This window comes from Chenopodium quinoa, unplaced genomic scaffold (genome assembly GCF_001683475.1).
Source record: "Chenopodium quinoa cultivar QQ74 unplaced genomic scaffold, ASM168347v1, whole genome shotgun sequence".
Classification (NCBI taxonomy): domain Eukaryota; kingdom Viridiplantae; phylum Streptophyta; class Magnoliopsida; order Caryophyllales; family Amaranthaceae; genus Chenopodium; species Chenopodium quinoa.
In genome coordinates this window covers 4613999-4637855 of record NW_018743850.1, presented here as the reverse complement: position 1 = coordinate 4637855, position 23857 = coordinate 4613999, and the positions used below count along the sequence as shown (strand labels likewise).

At 36.3% G+C, this 23857-nt stretch overlaps 3 protein-coding genes and 1 long non-coding RNA gene across 4 annotated transcripts; 2 read left to right on the top strand and 2 right to left on the bottom strand.

Annotated features, from left to right (window-relative positions):
- Positions 1-7582: 7582 nt before the first annotated feature.
- Positions 7583-12518, top strand: LOC110686036. The gene is made up of 2 exons (XR_002504142.1): positions 7583-7726; positions 11700-12518. It is a non-coding gene; the product is annotated as an uncharacterized LOC110686036 (long non-coding RNA).
- An 18-nt stretch (positions 12519-12536) lies between these two features.
- Positions 12537-13517, bottom strand: LOC110686034 (serotonin N-acetyltransferase 2, chloroplastic-like). Its single transcript, XM_021862603.1, has one exon. The coding sequence runs from the start codon at positions 13199-13201 to the stop codon at positions 12620-12622; it is 582 nt and encodes a 193-aa protein (XP_021718295.1). The 5' UTR covers positions 13202-13517; the 3' UTR covers positions 12537-12619.
- A 3964-nt stretch (positions 13518-17481) lies between these two features.
- Positions 17482-18294, bottom strand: LOC110685686. The gene has a single exon (XM_021862213.1). The coding sequence runs from the start codon at positions 18292-18294 to the stop codon at positions 17482-17484; it is 813 nt and encodes a 270-aa protein (XP_021717905.1).
- Positions 18295-19462: 1168 nt separating this feature from the next.
- On the top strand, positions 19463-23004 carry LOC110686033 (6-phosphogluconate dehydrogenase, decarboxylating 1). The gene is made up of 2 exons (XM_021862602.1): positions 19463-19756; positions 21224-23004. Exon 2 carries the CDS (start codon positions 21233-21235, stop codon positions 22682-22684), a length of 1452 nt encoding a protein of 483 aa, XP_021718294.1. The 5' UTR covers positions 19463-19756; positions 21224-21232; the 3' UTR covers positions 22685-23004.
- Positions 23005-23857: the final 853 nt, after the last annotated feature.

The following is a 23857-nucleotide window of genomic DNA, read 5'->3' as shown; positions in this document are numbered from 1 at the left end:
TGTTGCATTAACATTCAACCAATTTAGCCTAATATTAGTTTGGAGAAAATTGAATCTTTGTTTGTAGCCTTTGAGATTGCAGGAATTACTTTTCACAAAAAGAATCATGTAGAGGCCAATACGGGCGAATGTGACTCCATGACTCACTTCGTACCATCATCCCCGATCCTCCTTTCGTGGTTTCGAACCATATGGAGTTAGTAATCTCATGGATTATGAATGGGGTGTAACCTTCACGGGTCAATCGTTGTTGCCTATCGTTGTCCCTTTTCGTGGTTGCCTTAATTGATCCGTGAACAGCTTCCTACTTTGCTTTGTCCCTAATCGTGTCCCTAAACGTATGTCAATTCCCACTTCCTATGAGTGCCGAGCATATTTACAACATGATTAATGTAGACGCGCTTTGAATGACGCCTATAACTAGCCTCTCCATTTTTGTTATGTATGTACTACAGTGATATAATATTATACCACCACCATTTGTTAACACGAAAATAGTCATGTAATATTGTTCAACACTGAAAATTTTCTCTCAAACATGGGAAACAAAGGTCACATTAAAATAGGAACTAACTTATTGTGTTTTTTAATTTTTACTTACTAGGAACTAACTTATTGTGTTGTTATTGCAGCGAAAAGGAAAGCTAAAGAAAAAAGGAGGAGGAAGAGACTCTTAAGAAGGGTTCCAAAAATCAAAGATAATGGAAATCATGACGTGAATTTTGTTATTAGGAACTTCCACATGCCTAAACGGAGTAGGGATATGATGTTTAGTCATCAGCTAGCAACTATTGCAAGAGGGGGTTTAGTTGACGCGGTCACAGGTATTGACTTTCATCTCGATTATCCTTTCTTAATAATGTTTCAGATTGGAAGAGCAAGACATTTTCGCAAAGAAGCGTATTGTTTTATGTTTTATTTGGTAGATGTTGCCAAAATTACTGTAACTTCAACTTACGGGCCTTGAGGAAAACCATCCTGGAATGTATGGCATACCCAGAGTATTGCAAATGCGTGACGTGGTTTTTCGAGTTGTTCGACGACCACATAGAAGACTGGTACTACACAGTGGAGGATGCCATAAAGTACAAGTGCCTAAATGGAGAGCAATATGGTTTGGCCCTCCTTGGCAGGAGATTCACTGCTCCGAAAAGGTTAAACAAACCAGACAAGGTGAAAATGGAGATAAAACTTTAATGGCTTAACTTCTCAATTGATGACCCGATAGACCTCATCAGCAATGATAGTGAGGAAAGAATGAAATTTAGAAGCAAGATGCTTGCTGAAAATGGATATGACGAAATGGCTAATCTGCCCCTTGTCATTGCTGAACCGTTCACGTACGCATACTACCCGCCAGCTTATGTCCAACGTTTGGTGCATGCAAAATACTTGTACGAGAATAAGGATGGTTCCTCAACAGCTTCTAGTTGTGGTTAGAGTACCGCTAGCAGTGATGAATGGTTACCTTGAAGAATGTTGATGAATTACATGTTGTGTTCTTAACCAAAAAAATTGTGCTTCTCGGAAAGATATTACTTGAGTGATTCTAATTCTGTTCCTTGCTTAGGTTGCTACGTTTTCAGTTTCAAGATTGTAAGTTTCGGCTTCTATATATTAAGTTTTAAACATTGGATTGTTTACCGAGTGATTCTAATTGTCTTCCTAATATGTAATGACTTAGGATGTTTGTGATATAATCCAACAAAAGCATGTAAGAAAAATGAAAATGAACAACAAGAACAAGAAAACCAAATACAGAGATGTATTGAAGGTTGCCTAATAATTAAAGTGGCCCAAGTTAAATAGTAACTCTAATCCACAAAAGACTGGCCCAAATTCGACACGAGCCTAAATTCAACATGGGCCCAAATTATACACAGGCCCCCTACCTAAAATACACAATGTCTTAACAAATCCTAAAATCCTTCAACATTTCATTACAGACACCCAAAGTTAAAAAGTCGAACAACATAAATGAAAATATTATGCAGCATGAAGACTACTGAGTTGTTACAGACCCGTTCCTCTTTGGTGCTCTGCGTTCTTCAGGAGAAGGCCCTCCAGTTTTTCTTTGATAGCATTGAACTTGTTGTACGCATCTTCCAAGAACACCTTGGTCCTGAGATTGATAGACTTCTCCTGCAGTGAATTTGTATTTAGTCAACATATAGTAAGGCCCGTAAGTTTTAACTAAAAGGCAGGGAAATAAACATAACATCATACCAATGTAAAAAGGAGTGTCAAAATTTATAACACAATGTTTAATGCATGCAAGCATTAACACACCACAGGAATAACTATGCAAAGAAAAGAACCAACAAACAATAAATAGTTAACAACAACTCGAGTCAATATAAAATCACAATAGTTAAATGATCCACAACTTTTAACCAACATAAACATACGTGTCTGTTTGTTGTGCCATTTCCATTACTCTTCTAGGCCAATTGAGCATCTGATCAAGTACCCATTGCGGATGTGCACCAGCAAGCACATCCAGCCCCTGAACCTGTAACACATAACCGCAACTCACTAATCAATGTGCACAACAAATATGAATAGGTGTTGACTTTGAAGCTCTACACTCACCAACTCAGTAACTATGTCTGCGTGAGCTGCAAAGGGATCTTTAACCAAAGAGTCAAGCATCCAAATTTTCTTTTCCTTGAAATCCACTGCTAAGCACCACTATTGTTCCCCTTCCTTCTCCGAAACATCGAGGAATATTTTCATATTCTCTCTCCTCTCAACTATCATACTACCTTTGATTTTTTAGTTGGCATCATTCTATTATCACACTTGCCAATGCACAATTTAAATGATTAATATTATTAATCATAAACATTGTTAAATTATATATACATTAGGACGATTCAAACAAGATCTCACATGACTATATTTTATCGTACCTATAGATCACAAAAGTAAGTCAAAGTATAATTGGTGAATAGTACAACAATCAAATGGTGCGTGTCAACAAAAAAAATGGAGGAAGTATACAGAGTATACTTTATTCTTCCGCCAACCCCACTTCTTTCTTATTTTACTACTTTCGACTATTTTTCCTAAAACTCCGCCCATGGAGCAAGTAATAAAATACAAAGGGGGTAATATTTTATCTGAAAGATCCAAACATCTAGAAATAGGATTGGATATTCGTTTTGGATCAAATACTTGATTTTTAAATATCCGACAAATTTAAAAGTTGATTGTTTTATATTTTACTCTCATTTTTAAATAATTTAAAATTGGACATTTCAAATGACAGCATATTAAAAGAAATCTGAATCAAATCCAAAATATATATTGAAGTTATGAATTCAACGTGAGAAAAATAAAAGTTGTACCCGTAAATTAAATTTCGTATATCTTCCCTTCCCTTCTTTTCATTAATTAATCATTGAAGCTTAGAATAAAATCTATCTATGTGATACATGTCATCTCCTGGTTAAAAAAATTTCCTCCAAATGTTTTTTTTTTTTTTTTTTGCCAAAGCATCTGAGAGAAGTATTTAATACTTACAACAATTATATTTCTCATCCTACTTGGTAAGTATATTCCATCTATACACATTTAACTAAGATATAATTCTTTTAATTTATACAATACTATGCAAAAATATTTTCCTATCTATAACTTTGTGATGTAATCTATAGTTATTTTTATTAGTCGTGCATGTATTTGAGTATTTTTCCCTCTATTTTTTTTTAGTGAAATATAAACTTTTTTAAATTTTGAATTACAGAACTTTCATCCTATTTTGCAATTAGATATAAATTTTATAGTTTAATAATAGTGTTAAACTAATGATTAATATTGAAAATTATCGTGTATGGCACGGGACCTAAACTAGTTGCAATATTACAAGCAAAACCGATACTAATACAAGTAAAATTGTATTAGTTGCTGTTTTTGTAGGTTTATTGGGGATTAATCCCTTTTATGACCGTTGTAAATAAATAAAAAATAAAAAAGCAAAACCGATACTCAATGGCACGTTGGGTATCATTATAGTTTTCAGTTTTTTTTTTTTTAAAAGTCGACATAAGACTTTAAAAAACATAAAAACAAAAACAAATTAAAAAAACCCCCAAAACCGAAAATTACAATGATACAACGAGCCCTCAAGTAAAACTTATGGGGCAGAAATAATACCGAACGAGCCCTCAAGTAATACCTTTATACCGTTCAAAAGTTATGAATTTATTTTGAATACAACATTGCACTTGAATATGGAAAAATTGCCCGGAATAATCCCACCTTCCGCCCAAAATAATCCCACCTTTAGGTTATTTTAATATAATCCGACTTTATACCCAACACGCTCAAATGATCCCAAGTGACCTGTAATCGGTTGAGTAAGTAATTTTATTTTTTATTAAGTTTAATTTACACGTGTGACAAAGTGATTGGTCAAAAAAATAAGTTTTAACTTTAATTAACTTTTTTTTTTTACCTTTATTCTATTTATTAAAAAAAATAATAAAAAAAAAACAGTCATTCCCAAATTCCCCGATGCAACCCAACCCCCACCATAACGCAGCCTTTGGCGTGGCTAAGCACTTCGCCTGGCTACGCGTTTGGATATTGCTTCAGCTAGGCATGGTGCTCAGTCAAGCTGCTCTGGTGGTAGGACAAGAAGGGGCAGCAGGTGTGACAGTTTGGAGAGGGGCGGTGGCTGGCTGATGTGGCTAGGTTTTCAATCTGGGTGCTTTGGCCGGCGGTGCTGAGGCTGGGCTTCGGCCTGGCCTCGACGACAGGCTACTGTAGTGGCCAGGATGCTGCAAGTGGCAGTAACGTGGCTGGCAGCAGCTCAGTCACGGTTCCCGTATTTTTGAAACTCAATTAATTTATCGGAATTGGGGTAGTTTTAGGGGAAGAGGAGCTGGAATCGGGGTGGTTTTAGGGAAAGTGGAGGCGATTTTCGCTGGGTGAGGAATGGAGAGGGTCGAAAGGGGGTTACCAGTTGTGGAGGTGGGCTGCCGGAGGGTCGAATGACGGAAGTTAGGGTGGCGTGGGGGTTAGGGTGCCTATTGCCTAGTTTTTTTTTTATTATTTTTTACCAATCACAAGCCGCCACATGTCAGGTTACTTGTTATAACAAATTACATGACCGATTGGGACCATTTTGAGCGGAATGGGTATAAAGGTCGGATTATTTAAAAATAACTCAAAGGTGGGATTATTTTTAGAGGATGCTCCAAAAGTGGGATTATTCCGGACAATTTTTCCTTTGAATATTTGATGTGATGTTGATAAAGGTGATAAAAAGTTGGATTTTTTTTCTAGAAAATTTTAGAAAATAACACCACAAATTTCTCATAAAATTAATTATAACACCATATATTTTCAAACTTTTATTATAACACCACATAAAAACCCAGAAATTTGATTTCACCACCACTTAAAGGATTCTTGGTTGGAATCCGTTAGTGGGGCCTACAAAAGACACGTGTCATAAATGTATTGGTTAAGAAAAATTTCAATTAAAAAAAAAAACCTTAACCCAGCCCAGCTGCCACCTACCCCAGCCGTCGACACCCCCTTCCCCCACCAAAATTGGCGAAACTAGCCAACTACCCCTACCCCCCTTCCCCCTCCCCGAAAACTACCCCTTCCCCCCTTAATCGATGCTGCAATTGATGATTGTGGGTTGCTAACCACCGCAAATACCAACCACAATCCACCGGATCAGTGCGAATCGGCATTTGCGAAGGTGGTTACGGGGATTGCTTGGTGCAAATTCATGGTTGGTGGTTGCGGCGGTTCAAAGGGGTGCGAATTCATGGATCTGTGAGGGTAGGCGGAGCTGGGATGGTTTTTGGGGAGGGGGAAGGGAGTATGGGCTGGTTTCACCGGTTTTGGTGGGGTGCCGACGGCTTAGGTAAGGTTGATGATCGCTAAAGCGGGTGGTGCCGGTGGTGGAGCTGGCTGGGTTAGGGTTAAGGGGTTTTTAGTTTTTATTTTATTTTATTAATATATTTTTTTAAACAATAAGCTATTGACACATGTCTGTTGTGGGCCCCACCAACGGATTTCATCTAAGAATCCGTTAAGTGGTGGTGAAATCCAATTTCTGAATTTTTATGTGGTTTTATAATAAAAGTTCAAAAATATATGATACTAGATGGAAGCCCGTGCGATGCACGGTTTTTTCATCTAAGATCATCTAAGATTTTTAATTATTTGTTTATTGTATTTAATAATTTCAGACAAAATTACAAAAGTTTAATATTTAATTATTTTTTTACTATAATTTATAATGAATTTATTAAATATAAATAAATTGTAAATATGATTTTTTTCCGTTATATAACATCTTTAATGTGAAATGATAATTTTTTAATAATTTAAATCCTAAATCATTATTCATTATTTTACCATATATTTTATTTCGATAGAATCACCAATCTCGTCCACAACCAACCTACTACATTAGTAGTTAAATTGAATCGTGAAATGTTAGCCAAACTGAAATTGATATAAATTAAATCTTTACATTTATATAAAATAAATCAATATATTTACCAATAAATGAAAAATTGTTGCGATATAAAATCAAAACTATGCATTGGAATTTTTTCATCATCTCCAAAAATAATCAAAGCCATCCATAATTAAGTATACAACATCTAATCGTATGCCATTACATAAACAAATAATCGTTAAGTATCCTAAATAAATACAGTGTAACTAATAATTACAAATATAAATTTAAACATAAGATTTTAAAAATTACCTGGACATTGAGGACCTAAAACTAACACAAAATTACTAACACAAAATTCGCTTGATGGGGTTTTTTTATTAATACGAAATTTTATTTGTGTCGTATGATGTGTTAGATCTACATGTAAAAAAAACATTTAGTAAATAAAACATAAACATATAATCGTTGAGTATCCCAAATTAATACAATGTAAGTAATAATTAGAAATACTAATTTAAACATAAGATTTTAAAAATTAAGCTAAAAATTACATGGCCATTGATGACCAAAAATTAACACAAAATTCTCTTGATGGGGTTTTTTATTGATACGAAATTTTATTTGTGTCGTATGATGTGTCAATTTATAATGGTAGGTATCACAAATTTTAATTTATTATAATTAACGAACAATTTGTATTTTTTATCATAAATACTGTCAAAATTTATCTTATAATAATAGGTCAAAATTTAAACATAATAATAGGTATCAAAGTTTATTATAAGTATTTATCATTTAAATATTTCTTAGTATATTTTTTTTTTGGATTTCTTATACTTGTAGTATTGAATTAATAAATTTATCTTTTCCTATATTTTTACTTTATTTTTTTCATTAAAATAATTTAATTCGTGGATATAATCTACGTGGCATTAAAATTTTAGATATATCAAATCTAATTCGTTACTTTTATCTAGGTGGCGACATACTTTTGTAATTCAAAAATAAAATACAAATCTTTCTTCTTATTGGTCGAAATAAGTATATTTCTTACGTGGCGCTCCAAATACTCTCAAAAAATGCCTACTTCATATATATAATATATATATTAGATTATAATCCATTTTTAGAGAAACTCATGGTGTTATTTTCTAAGTTTTCCTTATACACTAATAACGCATTTCCTCTTCACAGTCGACAGTGAAATCGCTTTTCATTGCGACAAATTTCTCGACATTTCAAAGAAGACGACATTCTAAACATGAATTTTCTTTCCATTGAAGTATAATCAAGGTATGAATGTATTTCTTCACTCTCAAATATAATAAATTCTGCAATTGGAGGGTTTAATTGATTTTTTTTCAACTGCCTCATAAATTCTACCATTTTTTTTAATCATTCGATGATATTTGAATGCAATTTTTAAATGCTCAAATAATTTGTGAAAGTTTAGCTGCTATGATCTTCTAAAGTTGCTCATTTTATAGTTTAATACGATGTATTTGTTCTCATTTGGTCATTTTACCCTAATTATTGTCAGTTCCTTGTTAATTGATGATTTCCAGAATAGGTGTATAATCTGCATTTTGTGGAGTATTTCCATTATTTGGTAAAATCTCATGCATTTATCTCAAGATAAGTTCAAAAGGTGAAATTGATGAAGTAAGGTGAATTTTTTAATCTTGAATTTCAGTATAAAATCGAGTGCTTACTTCTGCAAGCAATTAACAATTAGGCTCCAGTTGTTTTGATGAAAAACATTTTTGGAAAATCACCATTGTATAAATGATTTTCACTCTTGGGAGTTAAATTTGGTAAGAATAGTCTTGGATTTTGGATAGTTGATTCTCTAATTTGTAATGTTGTAAGTAGATTTATTAAAGAAGATGTGCGTAGTACGTTGAGATTGATATGTGCCTATGTGGGAACACCTTAAGGGGTCGAAATAGGTTTGTTGATATTTGTAGGAAAGTGGAATTGTGGATAAAATAAGGGAGAATTAGTTGTGTTAGTTGGGGTAATGGGATTTTAAAAGAAGTATCTAGATTCTAGAGGCATAGGATAACTTTGATAAAGAGTTCAAAATGACTTGAAGAAAATGTCGTTGCAAAAGCATATAACATAATATAGAAGCGAATGGAGGAAGAGTCTTGGGGATGAACATGAGAGATAGAATCTTGAATATCATCCTTTTCAGAACATATGGCGTTGGTTTTGTTTTATTTTGATTTATTTGATAGAACATAGAACTGAAGCTTAGAAGTTTATTTTATTAGTAGTAAGGAGCCTATCCTTTTCTTGAGGTATGAATCAACATATTCATTTGTTTGTTGTGTACTTGTGTAAGTAGTCTAGCTTGAGAGAAAGAGGGTGATTTGAGTTTCTCTATGGCAGGTTGCATTTTTCCGTTTTTTAAGTCGAGGGTTGTGGATCTTATGGGAAGTTGGGAAGGACTTAAGTCTATAAAATTATGGGTTTTCTTAAGTTTAAATACGTTGGATAAGCAGGATTACATTTGTTTGCTCTCAAAGATAGCAGCTGAACATGTAATGCGCTGGCTGCACTTGAACTTCTGCAGTACTGCCTTTGGATAATTAGGCAATTTTCACATTCAAGCCAAAGCCATCTCATAACAGAGAAGCATCAAACCTCACTTGAATTACTTTTACAGCCAAAGACAATTGCTTGCACGCCTTGCAGTATAGTTACAACTGAAGCATTCAAGGCGTAACACATGTTTTCTTCATATGAACTGTTTTCTTGTTTGTGAAGTCCGGGAATCATGACAACAACAATAATAACAACAATGGCAATGAAATCAAGATAAGGATTATTATAATGGTGGCATAAACTATTGGGGAAGTCCTGGTGAAAATCTGCATACCTTTGCATTGTTTTGGAGCTATCACTTGACTTCTTATTTCAGTGCCCGAGTATGGGACGGTAATCTCAAAGTGGGAGAGGGGATATTTTCTCCTTGAGCCCTTGATAAATTTTGCTATGCTTGCTGTCAGTTTTAGGTTTCCTTACCTGTTCCATTTAGTTTTCGCAATTGCATTAAGGATAGTTAATGAGTTAGGGGGGACAAAGGATGAGGAAGTTGTATGGTAAATCTAGGGAAGTCAAAGAAAATCTTGTTCCTGATCCTTCCAAAGATGGGTTTGTGGTAGTTTTGTCATCATCATTAATGCCTTTATCAGCATTAGCTAATTGGATTTCTCAGTTGGACTTCCTAGTTTATGGTTGGTACCAGAAGCTTTTACTGACAGTGTGATGGGTGATTACTTGAATGTTTTGTTTAACTTATTTTGTTGCTGAAACAAACCTATTACTATGAGCTGTGGTAGAACAGTGCCTAAAAAATCCTTTTCTCAAGGTCTGAGTATTCTTTAGTTCTTTAAACCATACTTGGAACTCTTTGACTCCCTATTCCAATTTGCCCCTGTAATCTGTCTTAGTATAAGGTCTGAGTATTCTTTACATCCCTGCTCTTGGTTTAATGAAAAATCCTTTGCATTATGTTTCTTGGCATCTGTAGCTCCAATTGAAAAATGTAGGGTTCTAGCCTTCTAGGTTAAACTGCTGGGTTTAGAGTTTGGACCACCACTTTTCATCTTTTCTATACAGCGGTCTACTAAAGTGTTGGTCTCCATTCCCTTTGTTATCCTGTTGAAAAGTACTGTCGTTTTTCCCTGATTTTGAATTCAAAAGCTCATTCTCATGAGTCACCTATCTCCATTGCTGGTGTGTCCAAGAGTTGGAAAGTATGGAAACCTTTGCTTAGTCACTAGAAAACTAAACACCTCATGTATAGTTCCCTCGAGGTTCCTCTTCATAACTGAATGCTTAACATTTGTTGAAGGAACACTTTTTTTCTAAACTGCAGATTATATAAGCAAGCAAAAGTGAAAAACTATACCCCAACATTGCCTGACTTCTCAGACTAAGCTGTTACAATGCATTCCTTTATTATCCTATTAAATATTATATTTTAAAAATCCACTTCTTGCTGTATTGATTTTGGTGGGGGAAAGGGTGGGGAATGCAAAGTCTTATATGTTCTGCAATAGACATTTCATTGTACTCCTGGAAAGTTATGACCTGATTAAAAACGTTTTTTCAAATGTAACTTTTTTTTGTTTTCAACCAAATTCTTTAAATCTGTCTAATTGAAGTTAATACTGCAATTGTATCAACACTTTGTGATGTAATCTAGAGAAAGGGATGCCTACAGATTAACCAGGATAAATGTAAAATTTTATGTAAGCAACTCTTTGCATCCTTTAGCTATGTATTGGTCACTGCTTCTTGCTTATCGAAATGTCCTTCGCTAATTGTGCATTGTATAAACTCTTCTCTTGTGTTAGGCCTTTTTTTTTGTCTGACTGGGAATGTTGGACCATGCTAAACCTAATACATGGAGTCTTGGGTTCTCAAATGACAGCTTTATCAATGTTACTTTGACAGCACCAAGTAGATAATAACAATACATCATCTAGGCCTATTTTGAAATTGAGTGTTGCAAAATGCTTATATTATCTATTTTTCTCTATTTTCACTGTGCCATTGGCAACTTGCAAGCAATAATGCATAATCAAGTAATGAACTTATTTTCTGCATATGAAAGGGATCATTATTGGCTCAAACTGGAAAAAAGGTAGCTTTCTGCATTTTGACTTGCGTACTTTCCATTGTTGGGTAATAGAAATCCTTCAGTTGAATCATTTACATAAATTTACTCTAGGAACTAAAAAGTAAACAAAAGTGTACAGAATTACATCTATTGTATAAGACATGTACAGCTTTAGCATGGTGGGTAAGCGTGGAAGTTTCACTTTGGTTCCATGGACTGATTTGGCTGAACCCATGACAGTAGTACTCTATCTGCTTTGGTTTGTCAAACCCAGAGTCAATGCGCATGAAGTAATACTTTGATCAGTTGATAAGAGTATAATAAAATAATAGCTTTTGTTGATATTAATTCAATTGCTAAAAATTTCATATTTTAGCCAATCTATTAGAGTATTAGAGGTAATTGAATTCAATAAACAATTTGATGGAAGGTTTTAAGCAATGTCTTTCTATTCATTACATTCATCAAATTTGTCTTCTCACCCAAATCCAAATCTGAAATCATTTTCAGATTTGACATGAGTTTGCATTTCTCTATCCTAAAAATATGTAAGGCATGTCCAACTCATACACACAACTATCGAAGGAAGTCTAAGCCATTTCCTTGGCTATTTTTAAGCATCTCTTTTTACAGTTAAAACTGAAAATATGAGTGTACATACTTGAAGCAGCATAAGAAGCAGCTGAAGGATGAGTGAGTTGCTGTGAGAGACTCTGCTGTGCTCTGTGTCCATATGATCAGTACCCTTTTCGTTCAGCAACAGACCCTGCTGCGCCCTGTGTACATATGATCAGTACCCTTTTCTTTCTGGAATAAATGTGAGGCAGTCCAGGTCTCTAGGAGCAAAAAAGGTAGAAAATTGAGAGAGATTTTATATTATTATGGTTTTTTAAGATAGAATTGGGTTAAAGCAGATTAGTGATTCTACCATTCATTAGCTTTTATTTACCTTATTTTGGTTTGTGTAATTTTGAACAGAAATTCGCAATGATTGGAGTATATAGTTTTGGGAAATATATGTTAATTATTGTTGCCTTCCCTGCCACCTTAGATATTGAATACAGATTGACAGTACTTGGCTACATGTTTGATGCTTCAGCTGGTAACTGGTTCATCCGATTCGTGCCAAATTACTCCAAAGCCATTTCAGCGAATGTGTCCAATGCTACAACTAATTTTTAGCATGGCTTCCTGAGGTTGTCGTCTGGACTCTGAACTATGGAGTGACAAAATTTGTTTTGTAGATTTAAAGAGTTTTGACTTTGAGGACTTATGGACTATGTATGCAACATCCGCCACCCGCCACTAGATGGCGAGTAGAACTCCCCTGCTGTGTGTTTATTAATCAAATATCGGAAGCATGAGATAGGTTGGTCTCTTAGAGTTGTACTTGTATATTTTTTATTCTCTTGATCAAAATTACTTCCCAAAAAAAAAAAAAAAAAAAAAAAACATACTCTGTAACAACCATTTATAAGAACTGTTTAATGCAATTAAAAACTTTCATAATAACTACATTAGTATTCGTGTATCATGTGCATAACTTTACAAGATCAATATTTCTTCTTGTTCTGTTTCCTAGAGTACACCATACCTCTAATCCCATCAGGGTCTGCAACAAACCCTAACGGCCTATAAAACCCAAGAACTCGAGGCTCCGAATACAGCGCAATATTCGTAATCCCTTTCTGCATCAACTCCTCTAATATCCTCTCCACGACCGCCTTCCCTAACCCGACCCCTTGAAATACAGGATCAACAACAACATCCCATATGATAGCATTGAACACACCATCCCCTGTTGCTCTAGCAAAGGCCACTGGCCTCTGTGTTTTATTGTACTGCACCCATATAAGAGAATCCGTATGTTCAAGGGCAATTCGTATCTTATCGGGGTCCCGCCTCGGAAACCCCACGGCTACAAAGACCGAGTTGAGGTGATCAAGGTTGAGACCATCAGTGTTGCGGTGAAGGGTAAAGCCTTGAGATTCGAGTGCGTTGTCGGACACGGTGTAGGATGTTGTAGGGAGCTGAGCTGAAATGATAGGGAGCGTTAGTCTTTGAGGGTGAGTTTTGGTATGGCGGAGGGAGGGTGATGGAAGAGGGGTGAATACAATGCTAGAGCGGAGGAGCATTGTATTTGGGTGCCAAATTTTGTGTTGCAAAAGATGAATATGGTTGAAATTGAATGGTATGGGATGATGATATGTCTTGTGTGTTCATGGATTTTAGTGGAGTTATTTTTTAAAAAATAAATAATATTCCTTTTTTCCTTAAAATAAAAAAAAATAAAAAATAAAAAATAAAAAAAATGTGGTTGTTATTGTGTTGTTGGGGAAAAGCAGGAAAGGTGTGTTGAGCCAGTGAGCTCAATTGTCTGCGGGAAATGATCTAAGTGACAATCATTTTTGGCTTGGTGGATGTGTATTACTCGATAAACTCATAAAATGGACTTGGTTGGTTGTGTTTAATATTTGGCCAATTAGTAATGGACCTAGCGATTGTGGCTATTTAGATTACTCGACCCAAAGGCCTAAACCTATCCAAAGTTACATGACACTATGATAGGCCTTGTTTGGTAAATAGATGAGATTTCATATATTTGGGGGCAATTAGGTGATTAGACACAAAATTATTAAAAAACTAATAGAGTTTAATAAATTGATTTGAAAAAATGTGTTTCCAAGCTTTATTTGTGAAATTGTTTAGGCAATTTTTGTACTCGTAATAAGTTATTTTGGTGTTTGGTAAAATAGATTTAAAGAGCTAGAAATCATCAAATGATACCACCTAATCAATTTTGTTAATACAACCTGTAGAATGGTGTAATTCTCCTTAGTCGGAGTATTCTCATTAACTCAACATATATAGGTGATTACAAACCTAATGACGAGAATACAATATTTACTAATTTACACTTAGATATATCATTACAAAATATTAACAAGATAATATTAACCTATTATTTATCACACCCCCGCAGTCGAAGCGGGAGGAGGTCAAACGCTTAGACTGTCTCTGAAGTCTAAAAATAGTTGTCGGGGTAAGCCTTTTGTGAAAATATCTGCGTACTGATATGGAGATGGAACATGTATGACCTTGATGTGACCAAGTGCGACCTTGTCGCGAACAAAATGAATGTCCATTTCAATGTGTTTGGTACGTTGGTGTTGTACCGGATTGCAAGAAAAGTAAACAGCAGAAACATTATCACAATAAACCATGGATGCCCGTTGTATAGGACAATGTAGCTCGAGAAGGAGATTCCGGAGCCAACATATTTCAACAACGACATTAGCGACACCTCTATATTCTGCTTTGGCACTGGATCGAGACAAAGTAGCATGTCGTTTCGCAGACCATGAGACAAGATTATCACCCAAATACACACAATACCCGGAAGTGGAGTGACGAGTGTCCGGGCAACTACCCCAATCGGCATCTGTGTATGAAATAAGTCTCGTAGGAGTAGAACTGTATAAATGTAGGCCATAATCCAAAGTTCCTTTGATATATTTGATAATACGGTGAAGAGCATTAAAATGAGGTTCCCTAGGAGCATGCATGAATAAACAGACCTGCTGAACTGCATATGAAATGTCGGGTCTGGTAAAAGTGAGGTACTGGAGTGCACCTACAAGGCTCCTGTAAAGGGAGGGATCCTTCACTGGCTCACCATCGTGAGGCCCAAGTTTTGACTTAGTGTCGACAGGTGTAACAACCGGTTTGCAGCTGTCCATCTTTTCCCTGTGAATAATTTCCTCTGCATACTTACTCTGACTGAGAAACATAGTGTGCTGTGATCGTGTTACAAATTTCCCCAAAAAATAACTTAGCTTTCCCAAGTCAGACATGGAGAATTTAGACTTAAGAAGATCAATCATATCACACTTGAGTTTTTCTGAGGAAACTGTAAGAACAATGTCATCAACATAAAGCAATAGATAAGCAACATTAGCACCATGTCGCAAAATAAAGAGGGAATTATCCATTTTGCTGCATACAAAACCAATCTGCAAGAGGTAATTAGCAAACCGTTGATACCAAGCCTGAGGAGCTTGTTTGAGACCATAGAGGGATTTGCGGAGCCGACAAACATGAGTGGGAGCATTAGAATTGACAAATCCCGATGGTTGATGCATAAATACAGTTTCTTTGAGGTCACCATGAAGAAACGCATTTTTGACATTCAACTGGTGAATGGGCCAATCTCTACCCATAGCAATACTCAACACAGTACGAATGGTAGCCAACTTCAAAAGTCTCATCACAATCAACACCAACTTGTTGAGACTTGCCGTTGACAACAAGTCTCGCATTAAGTCTCTCCAAATCACCATTTTCCCTGTACTAAACAACAACATGCATCGAATAATATTTACCCCCTCCGGTCTTGGAACAAGATCCCAAGTATGTTGTTTAGTAAGAGCATTAAATTCCTCATTCATGGCGGCATTCCAATTTTGGTCAAGCATGGCTAATTTGGGATTTTTAGGAAGTGGAAAAATAGCTTGATACTTTGGGTTCGGTTTAAAAATCCCACTCATGGCACGTGTGTGCATGGTGTGAGATGGTTGAGGAATTTGCCTTAGGTGAGGAATTGGGCTAGGGTGAGGAAGTGACCCGAATTGGATCACATTTGGGGAAGTGGGGGGAGTTTGGGGCGAGTGAGGCGGGCTGATTAGTGGGCTCCGCAACTGGGTTGTGGCAGAAGCATGTGTGCCACAGCCCACCTACGGAGTAGACTGGTTGGCGTGATTTTGGGTGGGGGTTTAAGGAGATTGTGGAGTATGGGTGTGAGTTAGGCTGGATTGAGGGACTCTATGTGGGTCGGCCTGGCTTAGGGGTTGCATGAACATGGGGTTTATTCTACTGTTGAATCCCGAATCCAAAAAGTCATAATCATTCTGTGTAAAAGTTTGAAGAGTAGAAAAAAGAAATTGATCTTCAACAAATGTGACATGACGCGAAATGATTATTCTATTAGAAGACAAATCATAACATAAATAACCCCGATGATTAGACGGAAAACCCAAGAAAACACACGGATTGGATCTAGGTGCAAGCTTATGAGGCGCAACGACACTTAGATTTGGGTAACATAGGCAACCAAAAATACGAAGATGATCGTAAGAGGGTATTCTACGAGTCTTATTCTGTATGGTTGTGGAGGGAAGAATGTTAAGATATATATAGGAAGCCATTGACACTGAATAAACCCAAAAGGATAGGGAAAGAGAGGCATGGAAAAGGATAGTGCAAGACATATTGTTAATTGTGCGAATAATCCGTTCATCTTTACCATTTTGGGAAGAAGTATTAGGGCAACCGAAAAATCATGCCATTATCCACACAAAATTTTCGAAAAGGGGAATTATCAAATTCACAACCATTGTCACTTTGAAAAGTTTTAATGTCCTTTTCGAATTGAGTTCGAATATATGCTCGAAAATTAATTAAAATATCATAGACTTGAGATTTATATTTAATAGGGAACACCCATAGAAAATGCGAGAAATCATCAAGCAAAACTAAGTAATATTTGTGACCCAATTTGCTAGAAATATAGGAGATGTCCATAGATCCATATGAATAATATCAAATCATGAAGAAGTAACAGAAGTAGAGGACTTAAAAGGAAGTCGTATATGTTTTCCTAATGGACAAGAGTAGCAAAAATGAGAACTATTTCTCTTATTACAACGAATGAAATTATGTTTCCTAAGAAAATAAAAAACAGGATCGCCGGGGTATCCAAGTCTATGATGCCAATTAAGTTGAAGGAGAAATAGAGATAGATGACTATAGCCATTTGTAGCGCAAACTGATGAGAAAGGATAGAGGTACCCCACACTATTGCACCTCATTAGAGTTGTCCCCGAATAAAGGTCCTTCACAGAAAAACCGAGAGGGTCAAACTCAACAGACACAAAATTGTCACAAGTTAATTTCCTAACAGAAATTAAATTTTTAATTATGTTAGGAACATAAAGGACATTCTTGAGATGGAAGGGTGGATTAGGTGTAGGGGTAGTAGAATTTCCATAACCATTAATCGAAATGCGTTTGCCATCACCAACTAAAATATATTGAGGAATGCTCAAATTAAACAATTTAGAAATTTTACCTGAATCACGAGTCATGTGAGAGGTGGCGGCCCCGTGTCCATGTACCATTCATTGTCAGCAGGCTGGAGACTCATAAAGCTATAGGCTTGGTCCAATTCCTTAGGAGTCATAAGCTGGTCATAACTGGGTTGAGCATAATATGCTTGTTGTTGTACTAGACGAGGGCCCAATAGGGAAGGGGTTGACCCACAGTGTTGTTGCTGCTATTAGGTCGGACTGGTTGGAAATGGGCAGGGTGGTTAAGCCCATTGCCCGTTTGGAAGATGCTGCCAAGTGAGCGGCCCACCCTACTGAGGGGCCTGTTGATTTTGGGCTTGCCACCGTGGCCCAGATTGTTGATGTTGTTGTTGACTATTATTGTTCCCACGACCCTTTCCACGGCCTTTAGGCTTGCTGTTGATACCATCACCCCGCCCCCTTCCTCGGTTAGCACCACCATCACGCTGATCGGCTGCCGCCTGCTGGTGGTTGGGCTGTGACACAGCTGATATGGACTGGGTTTGAGAGGATTGGGCCACAAGAACATGTTGACTCGATTCCTTTTGCTTCTTTTGTCGAGTTTCTTCCAAAAGGAATATGGAGCGTGCTTTGTTGAAGCTTGGTGTGGGTTTGGTTTGGGAGATGTTTGCAGCGACGGTGTCATACTTACCCTTGGTGATTCCCGCAATAAGTTGCATAACCATCTTTTGATTGGAGACCGAACAATCGACGTTAGCAAGTTGATCTGCAAGGAACTTAATTTGCTTACAATAGTCAAACATATTAGCATAGTGTTCGAGTTTGGTGTTGGTAAATTGTTCCTCCAAGTACACTGCCCTAGTATGCTTATTATCATGAAACAACTCCTCAAGCCAGGTCCATAATTCTTGAGCCGTGGCACTCAGTTTCATGATGATGTGAACAAGGTCTTTGGAAATGGTTCCATAAATCCATTGCTTCACAATAGCATCCAACCTCTTCCAAGTTGCATCATCAATCTCCGTCGGATGAGAAACGGTAGTATCAATATGATCTAGAACATTGAAAGCACAAGCCTGAATCTGAAAAAGTTCAACCCACGTTGCATATTGTGCCTCTTCGTGATCGAGTGTAATAGACATGAGATTTTTATGTTTGAAACGGCAAAGGCCGGGTGGAAGGTGTTGTTTGAGGGAGGGGTGGAGGGGGGGAGGAGGAGTGTCATCGCCTGCCATGGAAAAAGGGAAGGATAGGCCGAAAGTTGTTGGTGATGTGCGGCAGTGGTGGTTCACGGCAAGGCCAAGGATCGGCTAGGGTTTGTAAGAGGAGAAAAAGAAAGAGAAGAGAGAAGCCCTAATTGGAATCTGATACCATGTAGAATGGTGTAATTCTCCTTAGTCGGAGTATTCTCATTAACTCAATATATATAGGTGATTACAAACCTAATAACGAGAGTACAATATTTACTAAATTACACTTAGATATATCTGTACAGAATATTAACAAGATAACATTAACCTATTATCAATCACAACCAACCAAATCAATTAAATTGAAAGACCAAAAATATTCATTTTGATGAGCAAAGTTTGGTTGGAAAAGTTGATTTTCAATTTCATTCTGATTTTGAATCAATGTTGTAACATTAACCCATTTTTTGAAATGGAGTTTCACTATTCTCAGTGTAATTTAATTTTTTTTTAGAGACAATCAATTATTCTGTGTTATTGAGAAGGTGGATGATTAACATAAGAAGTGGAGCACCATTGAGATCCCGATCCAATTCATCACTCATTTCTTATCTATTCAATTTGGGTTTTCATCCATTTATTTATTTAAAGCGGATGACTCGAATTAATAGATATCCATTAACTAACTCTACTGACAAATTGTTATAAAGCTAAAACCATCATCGCCTCATTACCCTTCTAATAACCATTTTATCACCCCCCAATGCCCCTACTAACGGATGGACTTAAAACTAAAACCATCGTTATCCATCTCACTACCCAAGATCTTACTTATCTCAATAACCAACGTATTTTACATGTCCAAATTGGATTTTGATTTTAACACATACAATTACCAGGTAGATTTTTATCTACATCCTCGTTCTTTCACTCACCAAACCTTCCCCATCGTCAACCGAAACAAGGGCAATTTCGACTATATGGGGCAGGTCTTTACTAAAACTCGTCACAATGACGTCCAAATTGAAAATTGCCGAATTGTGAAATAAAAAACAAATATAAGGGCAAAAAGTAGAAATATTGCCATGTGGGTAGGTGGTTGGTGAGACGCTTCAGGCTGCTCGATCTTTAGTGGGGGTGTTTGGTTGGTCCATGATGAGAACATAAAAACTTTGTAATAAACGAAATTATTCAATCGTGTTAGCCAATTTTGACCTGCTTCTGAGAGTTGTTAGTTTGTTACTTCCTAGGAAGGAGAGAGAAAAGCAGCATTTTTCAGGCTCTCAGTATTTAATCAAAGATTCAACATCGTTACATTTTACACCAATAATTCTATATTATTTCTATTAAACCCAAATCGTTATTTTTTATCTGGGTTTTCATTTCATTTTCTATCCACCAATTTTTGAAGCAGGTATATTATTTTTCTTTGTTATTCATATCATTTTTGATAATCTGGAAGCTGATGGATGGAATTGATTGATCTGGGTGTTTTCAATTCTTGTTAATTTTGTGTTTTTCTAGTGTTTGTTTGTGAAATTAGTTGGTAGAATTACTTATCATCTTTAGATATATGAAGATCTATTGTGATCTTCAATATTTTTTGATGATCAGTTTTGTGGGGTTCTTTTTTGATTCAATTTGTTTTGTGATTGGTTTGAATTAGAGATCCATTCGATTGCAAGGAGATAATATAATTTTAGATCAAATTTGGATGAATTTCTGATGGAATTGGCACAATTTCTGGTTTTTTTTGTCTGTATTTTGCTTTGCTTACTGTAAAATGAGTAAGCCTGAAAAGTTTCCTGCTTTAGTTTGATTAACTTTCTGGAGAAAGTTATAAGATTGTGTACTCCTAGTGGCTTGATGCCTTGATTCGATTAATGAGGATATACTCTTAATTTCGCCCCGCTCTTTTCCATCAGTGTCAAGGATCAGGCAGATATGATGTCATTGAATCTTGTTGGTGTTCATGGCGCTAGATGTTTTTTAATCAAAATTCTCACCCCTTTGATCAAAATTCTTTTGTTATAGGAATAGCCCTGTGTTTCGTTTCCATATGGCCGCCTTTTTGTGATATTCATGAGTTGTAGGAGGAGTTGAGTTTATTTCCTTGCTTAAGCCTTAAGATGCTATGTTAGTGAGTAGGTAGCAAATTACAGAAGTGTTGGTAGATAAGCAGTGTGGTAGGTTAGCAGTTTGCTGTTTGGATGTTATGAACTGATATAAGGACATGAGTGCATTTTGCAAAAAGTAGTAGCATGAAGAAACTAATTGATATGAAAAGGGTTAATTATAGCATGTTGAAAAATAATACTTGTTGATTAATTTCAATAAGCTTTAAAATCTATGATTCAGTGAACTCCAATAAATAGCAGATTGACTAACCTATTATCTCCTGCCTATTGTTTACCAAATACCCTCTAATGCTATGTTTGATATTAGCTGATACTCCGTAACATATTTGATGAACATATAGCTCATTATATTAGAGGTGTATTGAGCTTGAGTAAATAGCAGATAAGCAGATTGTGTTTCTGTTTGGTTGATTAGCAATTTTGGATGTATAAAATGACACAAGGACATAAGTACATAATATTTAATAATAGCACAATGTAAATAATTAGGAGTATATCCTAAGGGGTCATCGGGTAGATATAAAAAGTCAATAAATTCTTTATCAAATGCCAGTGGATAATAGCATGACTGAGCATATGAATATACTCAATTTGCCCCTATCTACTCGTTATCAAAGAATCCCTAAATTCCATCTAATATAGCAGTCCTTCCATTTATCTTCCCTTCTCTAGTTTTGATGTTTACTTCTCTATCTGTGTATGTTTAAAAAAATTATACCTTGATAATTTATATTTTTGGATAGGTATAAGTGATGGCTCCTCCAACAAGAATTGGTCTTGCTGGTCTGGCTGTTATGGGTCAAAATCTTGCCCTTAACATTGCTGAAAAAGGATTCCCCATCTCTGTTTACAACAGAACTACCTCAAAAGTTGATGAGACTGTTGAACGAGCCAAACAAGAAGGAAATCTTCCTGTGTATGGTTTTCATGACCCTGAATCCTTTGTCAATTCAATCCAGAAGCCCCGTGTTGTAATCATGCTTGTAAAGGCTGGGGCTCCAGTTGATGCAAGCATCAAAACTTTGTCTGCCTATTTGGAGAAAGGGGACTGTATCATTGATGGAGGTAACGAGTGGTATGAGAATACTGAGAGAAGAGAAAAGGCAATGGAGGAAAAGGGACTGCTCTACCTTGGAATGGGAGTTTCTGGTGGTGAAGAGGGTGCAAGAAATGGACCCTCTTTGATGCCTGGTGGTTCTTTTGATGCTTACAAGAACATTGAGGACATCGTTCTTAAGGTAGCCGCTCAGGTTGATAGTGGCCCTTGTGTAACCTATATAGGCAAAGGAGGCTCGGGCAATTTTGTTAAGATGGTTCACAATGGAATTGAGTACGGTGACATGCAGTTGATTGCAGAGGCTTATGATGTGCTTAAATCAGTTGGAAAGCTCTCTAATGAGGAGTTGAAGGAAGTTTTTACAGAGTGGAACAGAGGAGAGCTTCTTAGCTTCTTGATCGAGATAACAGCAGATATTTTTGGAATTAAAGATGACAAAGCTGAAGGTTATTTGGTAGATAAAGTGTTGGATAAAACTGGCATGAAGGGTACCGGTAAATGGACAGTTCAGCAAGCTGCTGAATTATCTGTTGCTGCCCCTACCATTGCATCATCTTTGGACTCGAGATTCCTCAGTGGTCTGAAAGAGGAAAGAGTTGAAGCTGCCAAGGTCTTCAAAGCTGGAGGGGTTGAGGATACCCTATCGGACCAAGTTGTTGATAAGAAGAAATTGATTGATGATGTTAGGCAGGCCCTCTATGCTGCCAAAATATGTAGCTATGCACAAGGAATGAACTTGATCCGTGCAAAGAGTGTTGAGAAAGGGTGGGATTTGAAACTCGGTGAGCTTGCTAGGATATGGAAGGGTGGATGCATAATCCGTGCTATATTTTTGGACCGCATCAAGAAGGCATATGACAGGAATCCAAACCTTGCAAACCTCCTTATTGATCCAGAATTTTCGAAGGAGATGATTGAGCGTCAATCTGCTTGGCGTAGGGTTGTCTGCCTTGCTATCGGTTCTGGTATCAGCACCCCCGGTATGTCCTCCAGCCTTGCTTATTTTGATTCATATAGGAGGGAAAGGTTGCCTGCTAATTTGGTGCAAGCTCAAAGAGATTATTTTGGAGCTCACACCTATGAAAGGGTTGACATGCCTGGTTCTTTCCACACTGAGTGGTTCAAACTCGCTAAATCCAAGATTTAAGTTGAGACTTCTGATTTCTATCCAAACTCGCTAATAATCAGCTTCCGGCCACCAAATTTGAGCTGTGCGTTTCTTTTTATGATTTTTATTTTTTACTCTATTTGTTAGAGAATATTTTTAATCTTGAAAGGCTTTCTTAATTGTGTTATATAGATTCCCTTTTCTCTTTAGCTTTCATATCTTTTGGATGTCGCTAATCTTTAAGAACTCAAGTTTAGAAGCTTTTGAAATCTGCTGTCTTAAATGGAAACACATTGCGAATGACAAAACTCCCATCCTGTTTAAGGGGTGTGAGTGTTCAATGGATCAATTCTTTTATACATGATAGAATCTTCTATATACTACGACATTGTCTGGCTGATAACACATGTACCATATTGCATCCTGCGTTATATTTTTGTACCTCTATCATCTTTAAGCTCTACTTCTCGGTGTGCACCCTCAGGTGATACAGAATTACAGCCCCTTGATTACGCTAGTACTCTATAGTTTTTCAATCAAAAATTCCTGCTCCATTAGAAAGCTTTTGCAAGTCCCTTCAGTTTGAGGTTGTTGTTAGATACACCGTTGAAAGTTTAACTAGGATAAAATTAGCTGTAGCTACTGAATACTGCCTAAAAAGTTGAATTTGGTTCACCTCTTGGTTTCTAGGCTTATTTCCTGCAATCAAGCTCGCTCTTCGTGTCCTCCCCGTCCTCTCCCTCTTCCATTTCCCCATGAATGGCTGTTGTGCACCTTACCTCAAAAAAAGAAAAGAAACAAAATTACTGAACACTGCTTAGTTATAAATGTGAACTCTGAATTCTGGCATTCTGAAACTCACAAATAATATCAAATAGTATTTTTAAAAAATGCTGAAGGATAAGGTTAATACAGAAATAACTAGTACCAGATTGGTGGTTAATTTTACCCTGTAATGTATATTCTTATTTTTATTTTGATTTCCTGCATTTTCTTCTTTTCAGAAATTCAATATTCTTTCTTTGATTGGTTCATCCTTCCATTATATTAAATAAATATACAAAGGCTAATTGATAAATAAATACTACTACTAGCAGAACTATGCCGGCAAATCAATAAATTGACTGTTTTTGACTGAAGTGAATTCAGATGTGTACAAGTATGAATTATAAATAAATGTTATTTATCTACAGTAAGAGTACATTTGTGGCT

Bases quoted from the DNA above. Each gene is read 5' to 3' on its own strand.
- LOC110686033 (XM_021862602.1), top strand. From the start codon at position 21,233: ATGGCTCCTCCAACAAGAATTGGTCTTGCTGGTCTGGCTGTTATGGGT.
- LOC110686034 (XM_021862603.1), bottom strand. From the start codon at position 13,201: ATGCTCCTCCGCTCTAGCATTGTATTCACCCCTCTTCCATCACCCTCC.
- LOC110685686 (XM_021862213.1), bottom strand. From the start codon at position 18,294: ATGTCTATTACACTCGATCACGAAGAGGCACAATATGCAACGTGGGTT.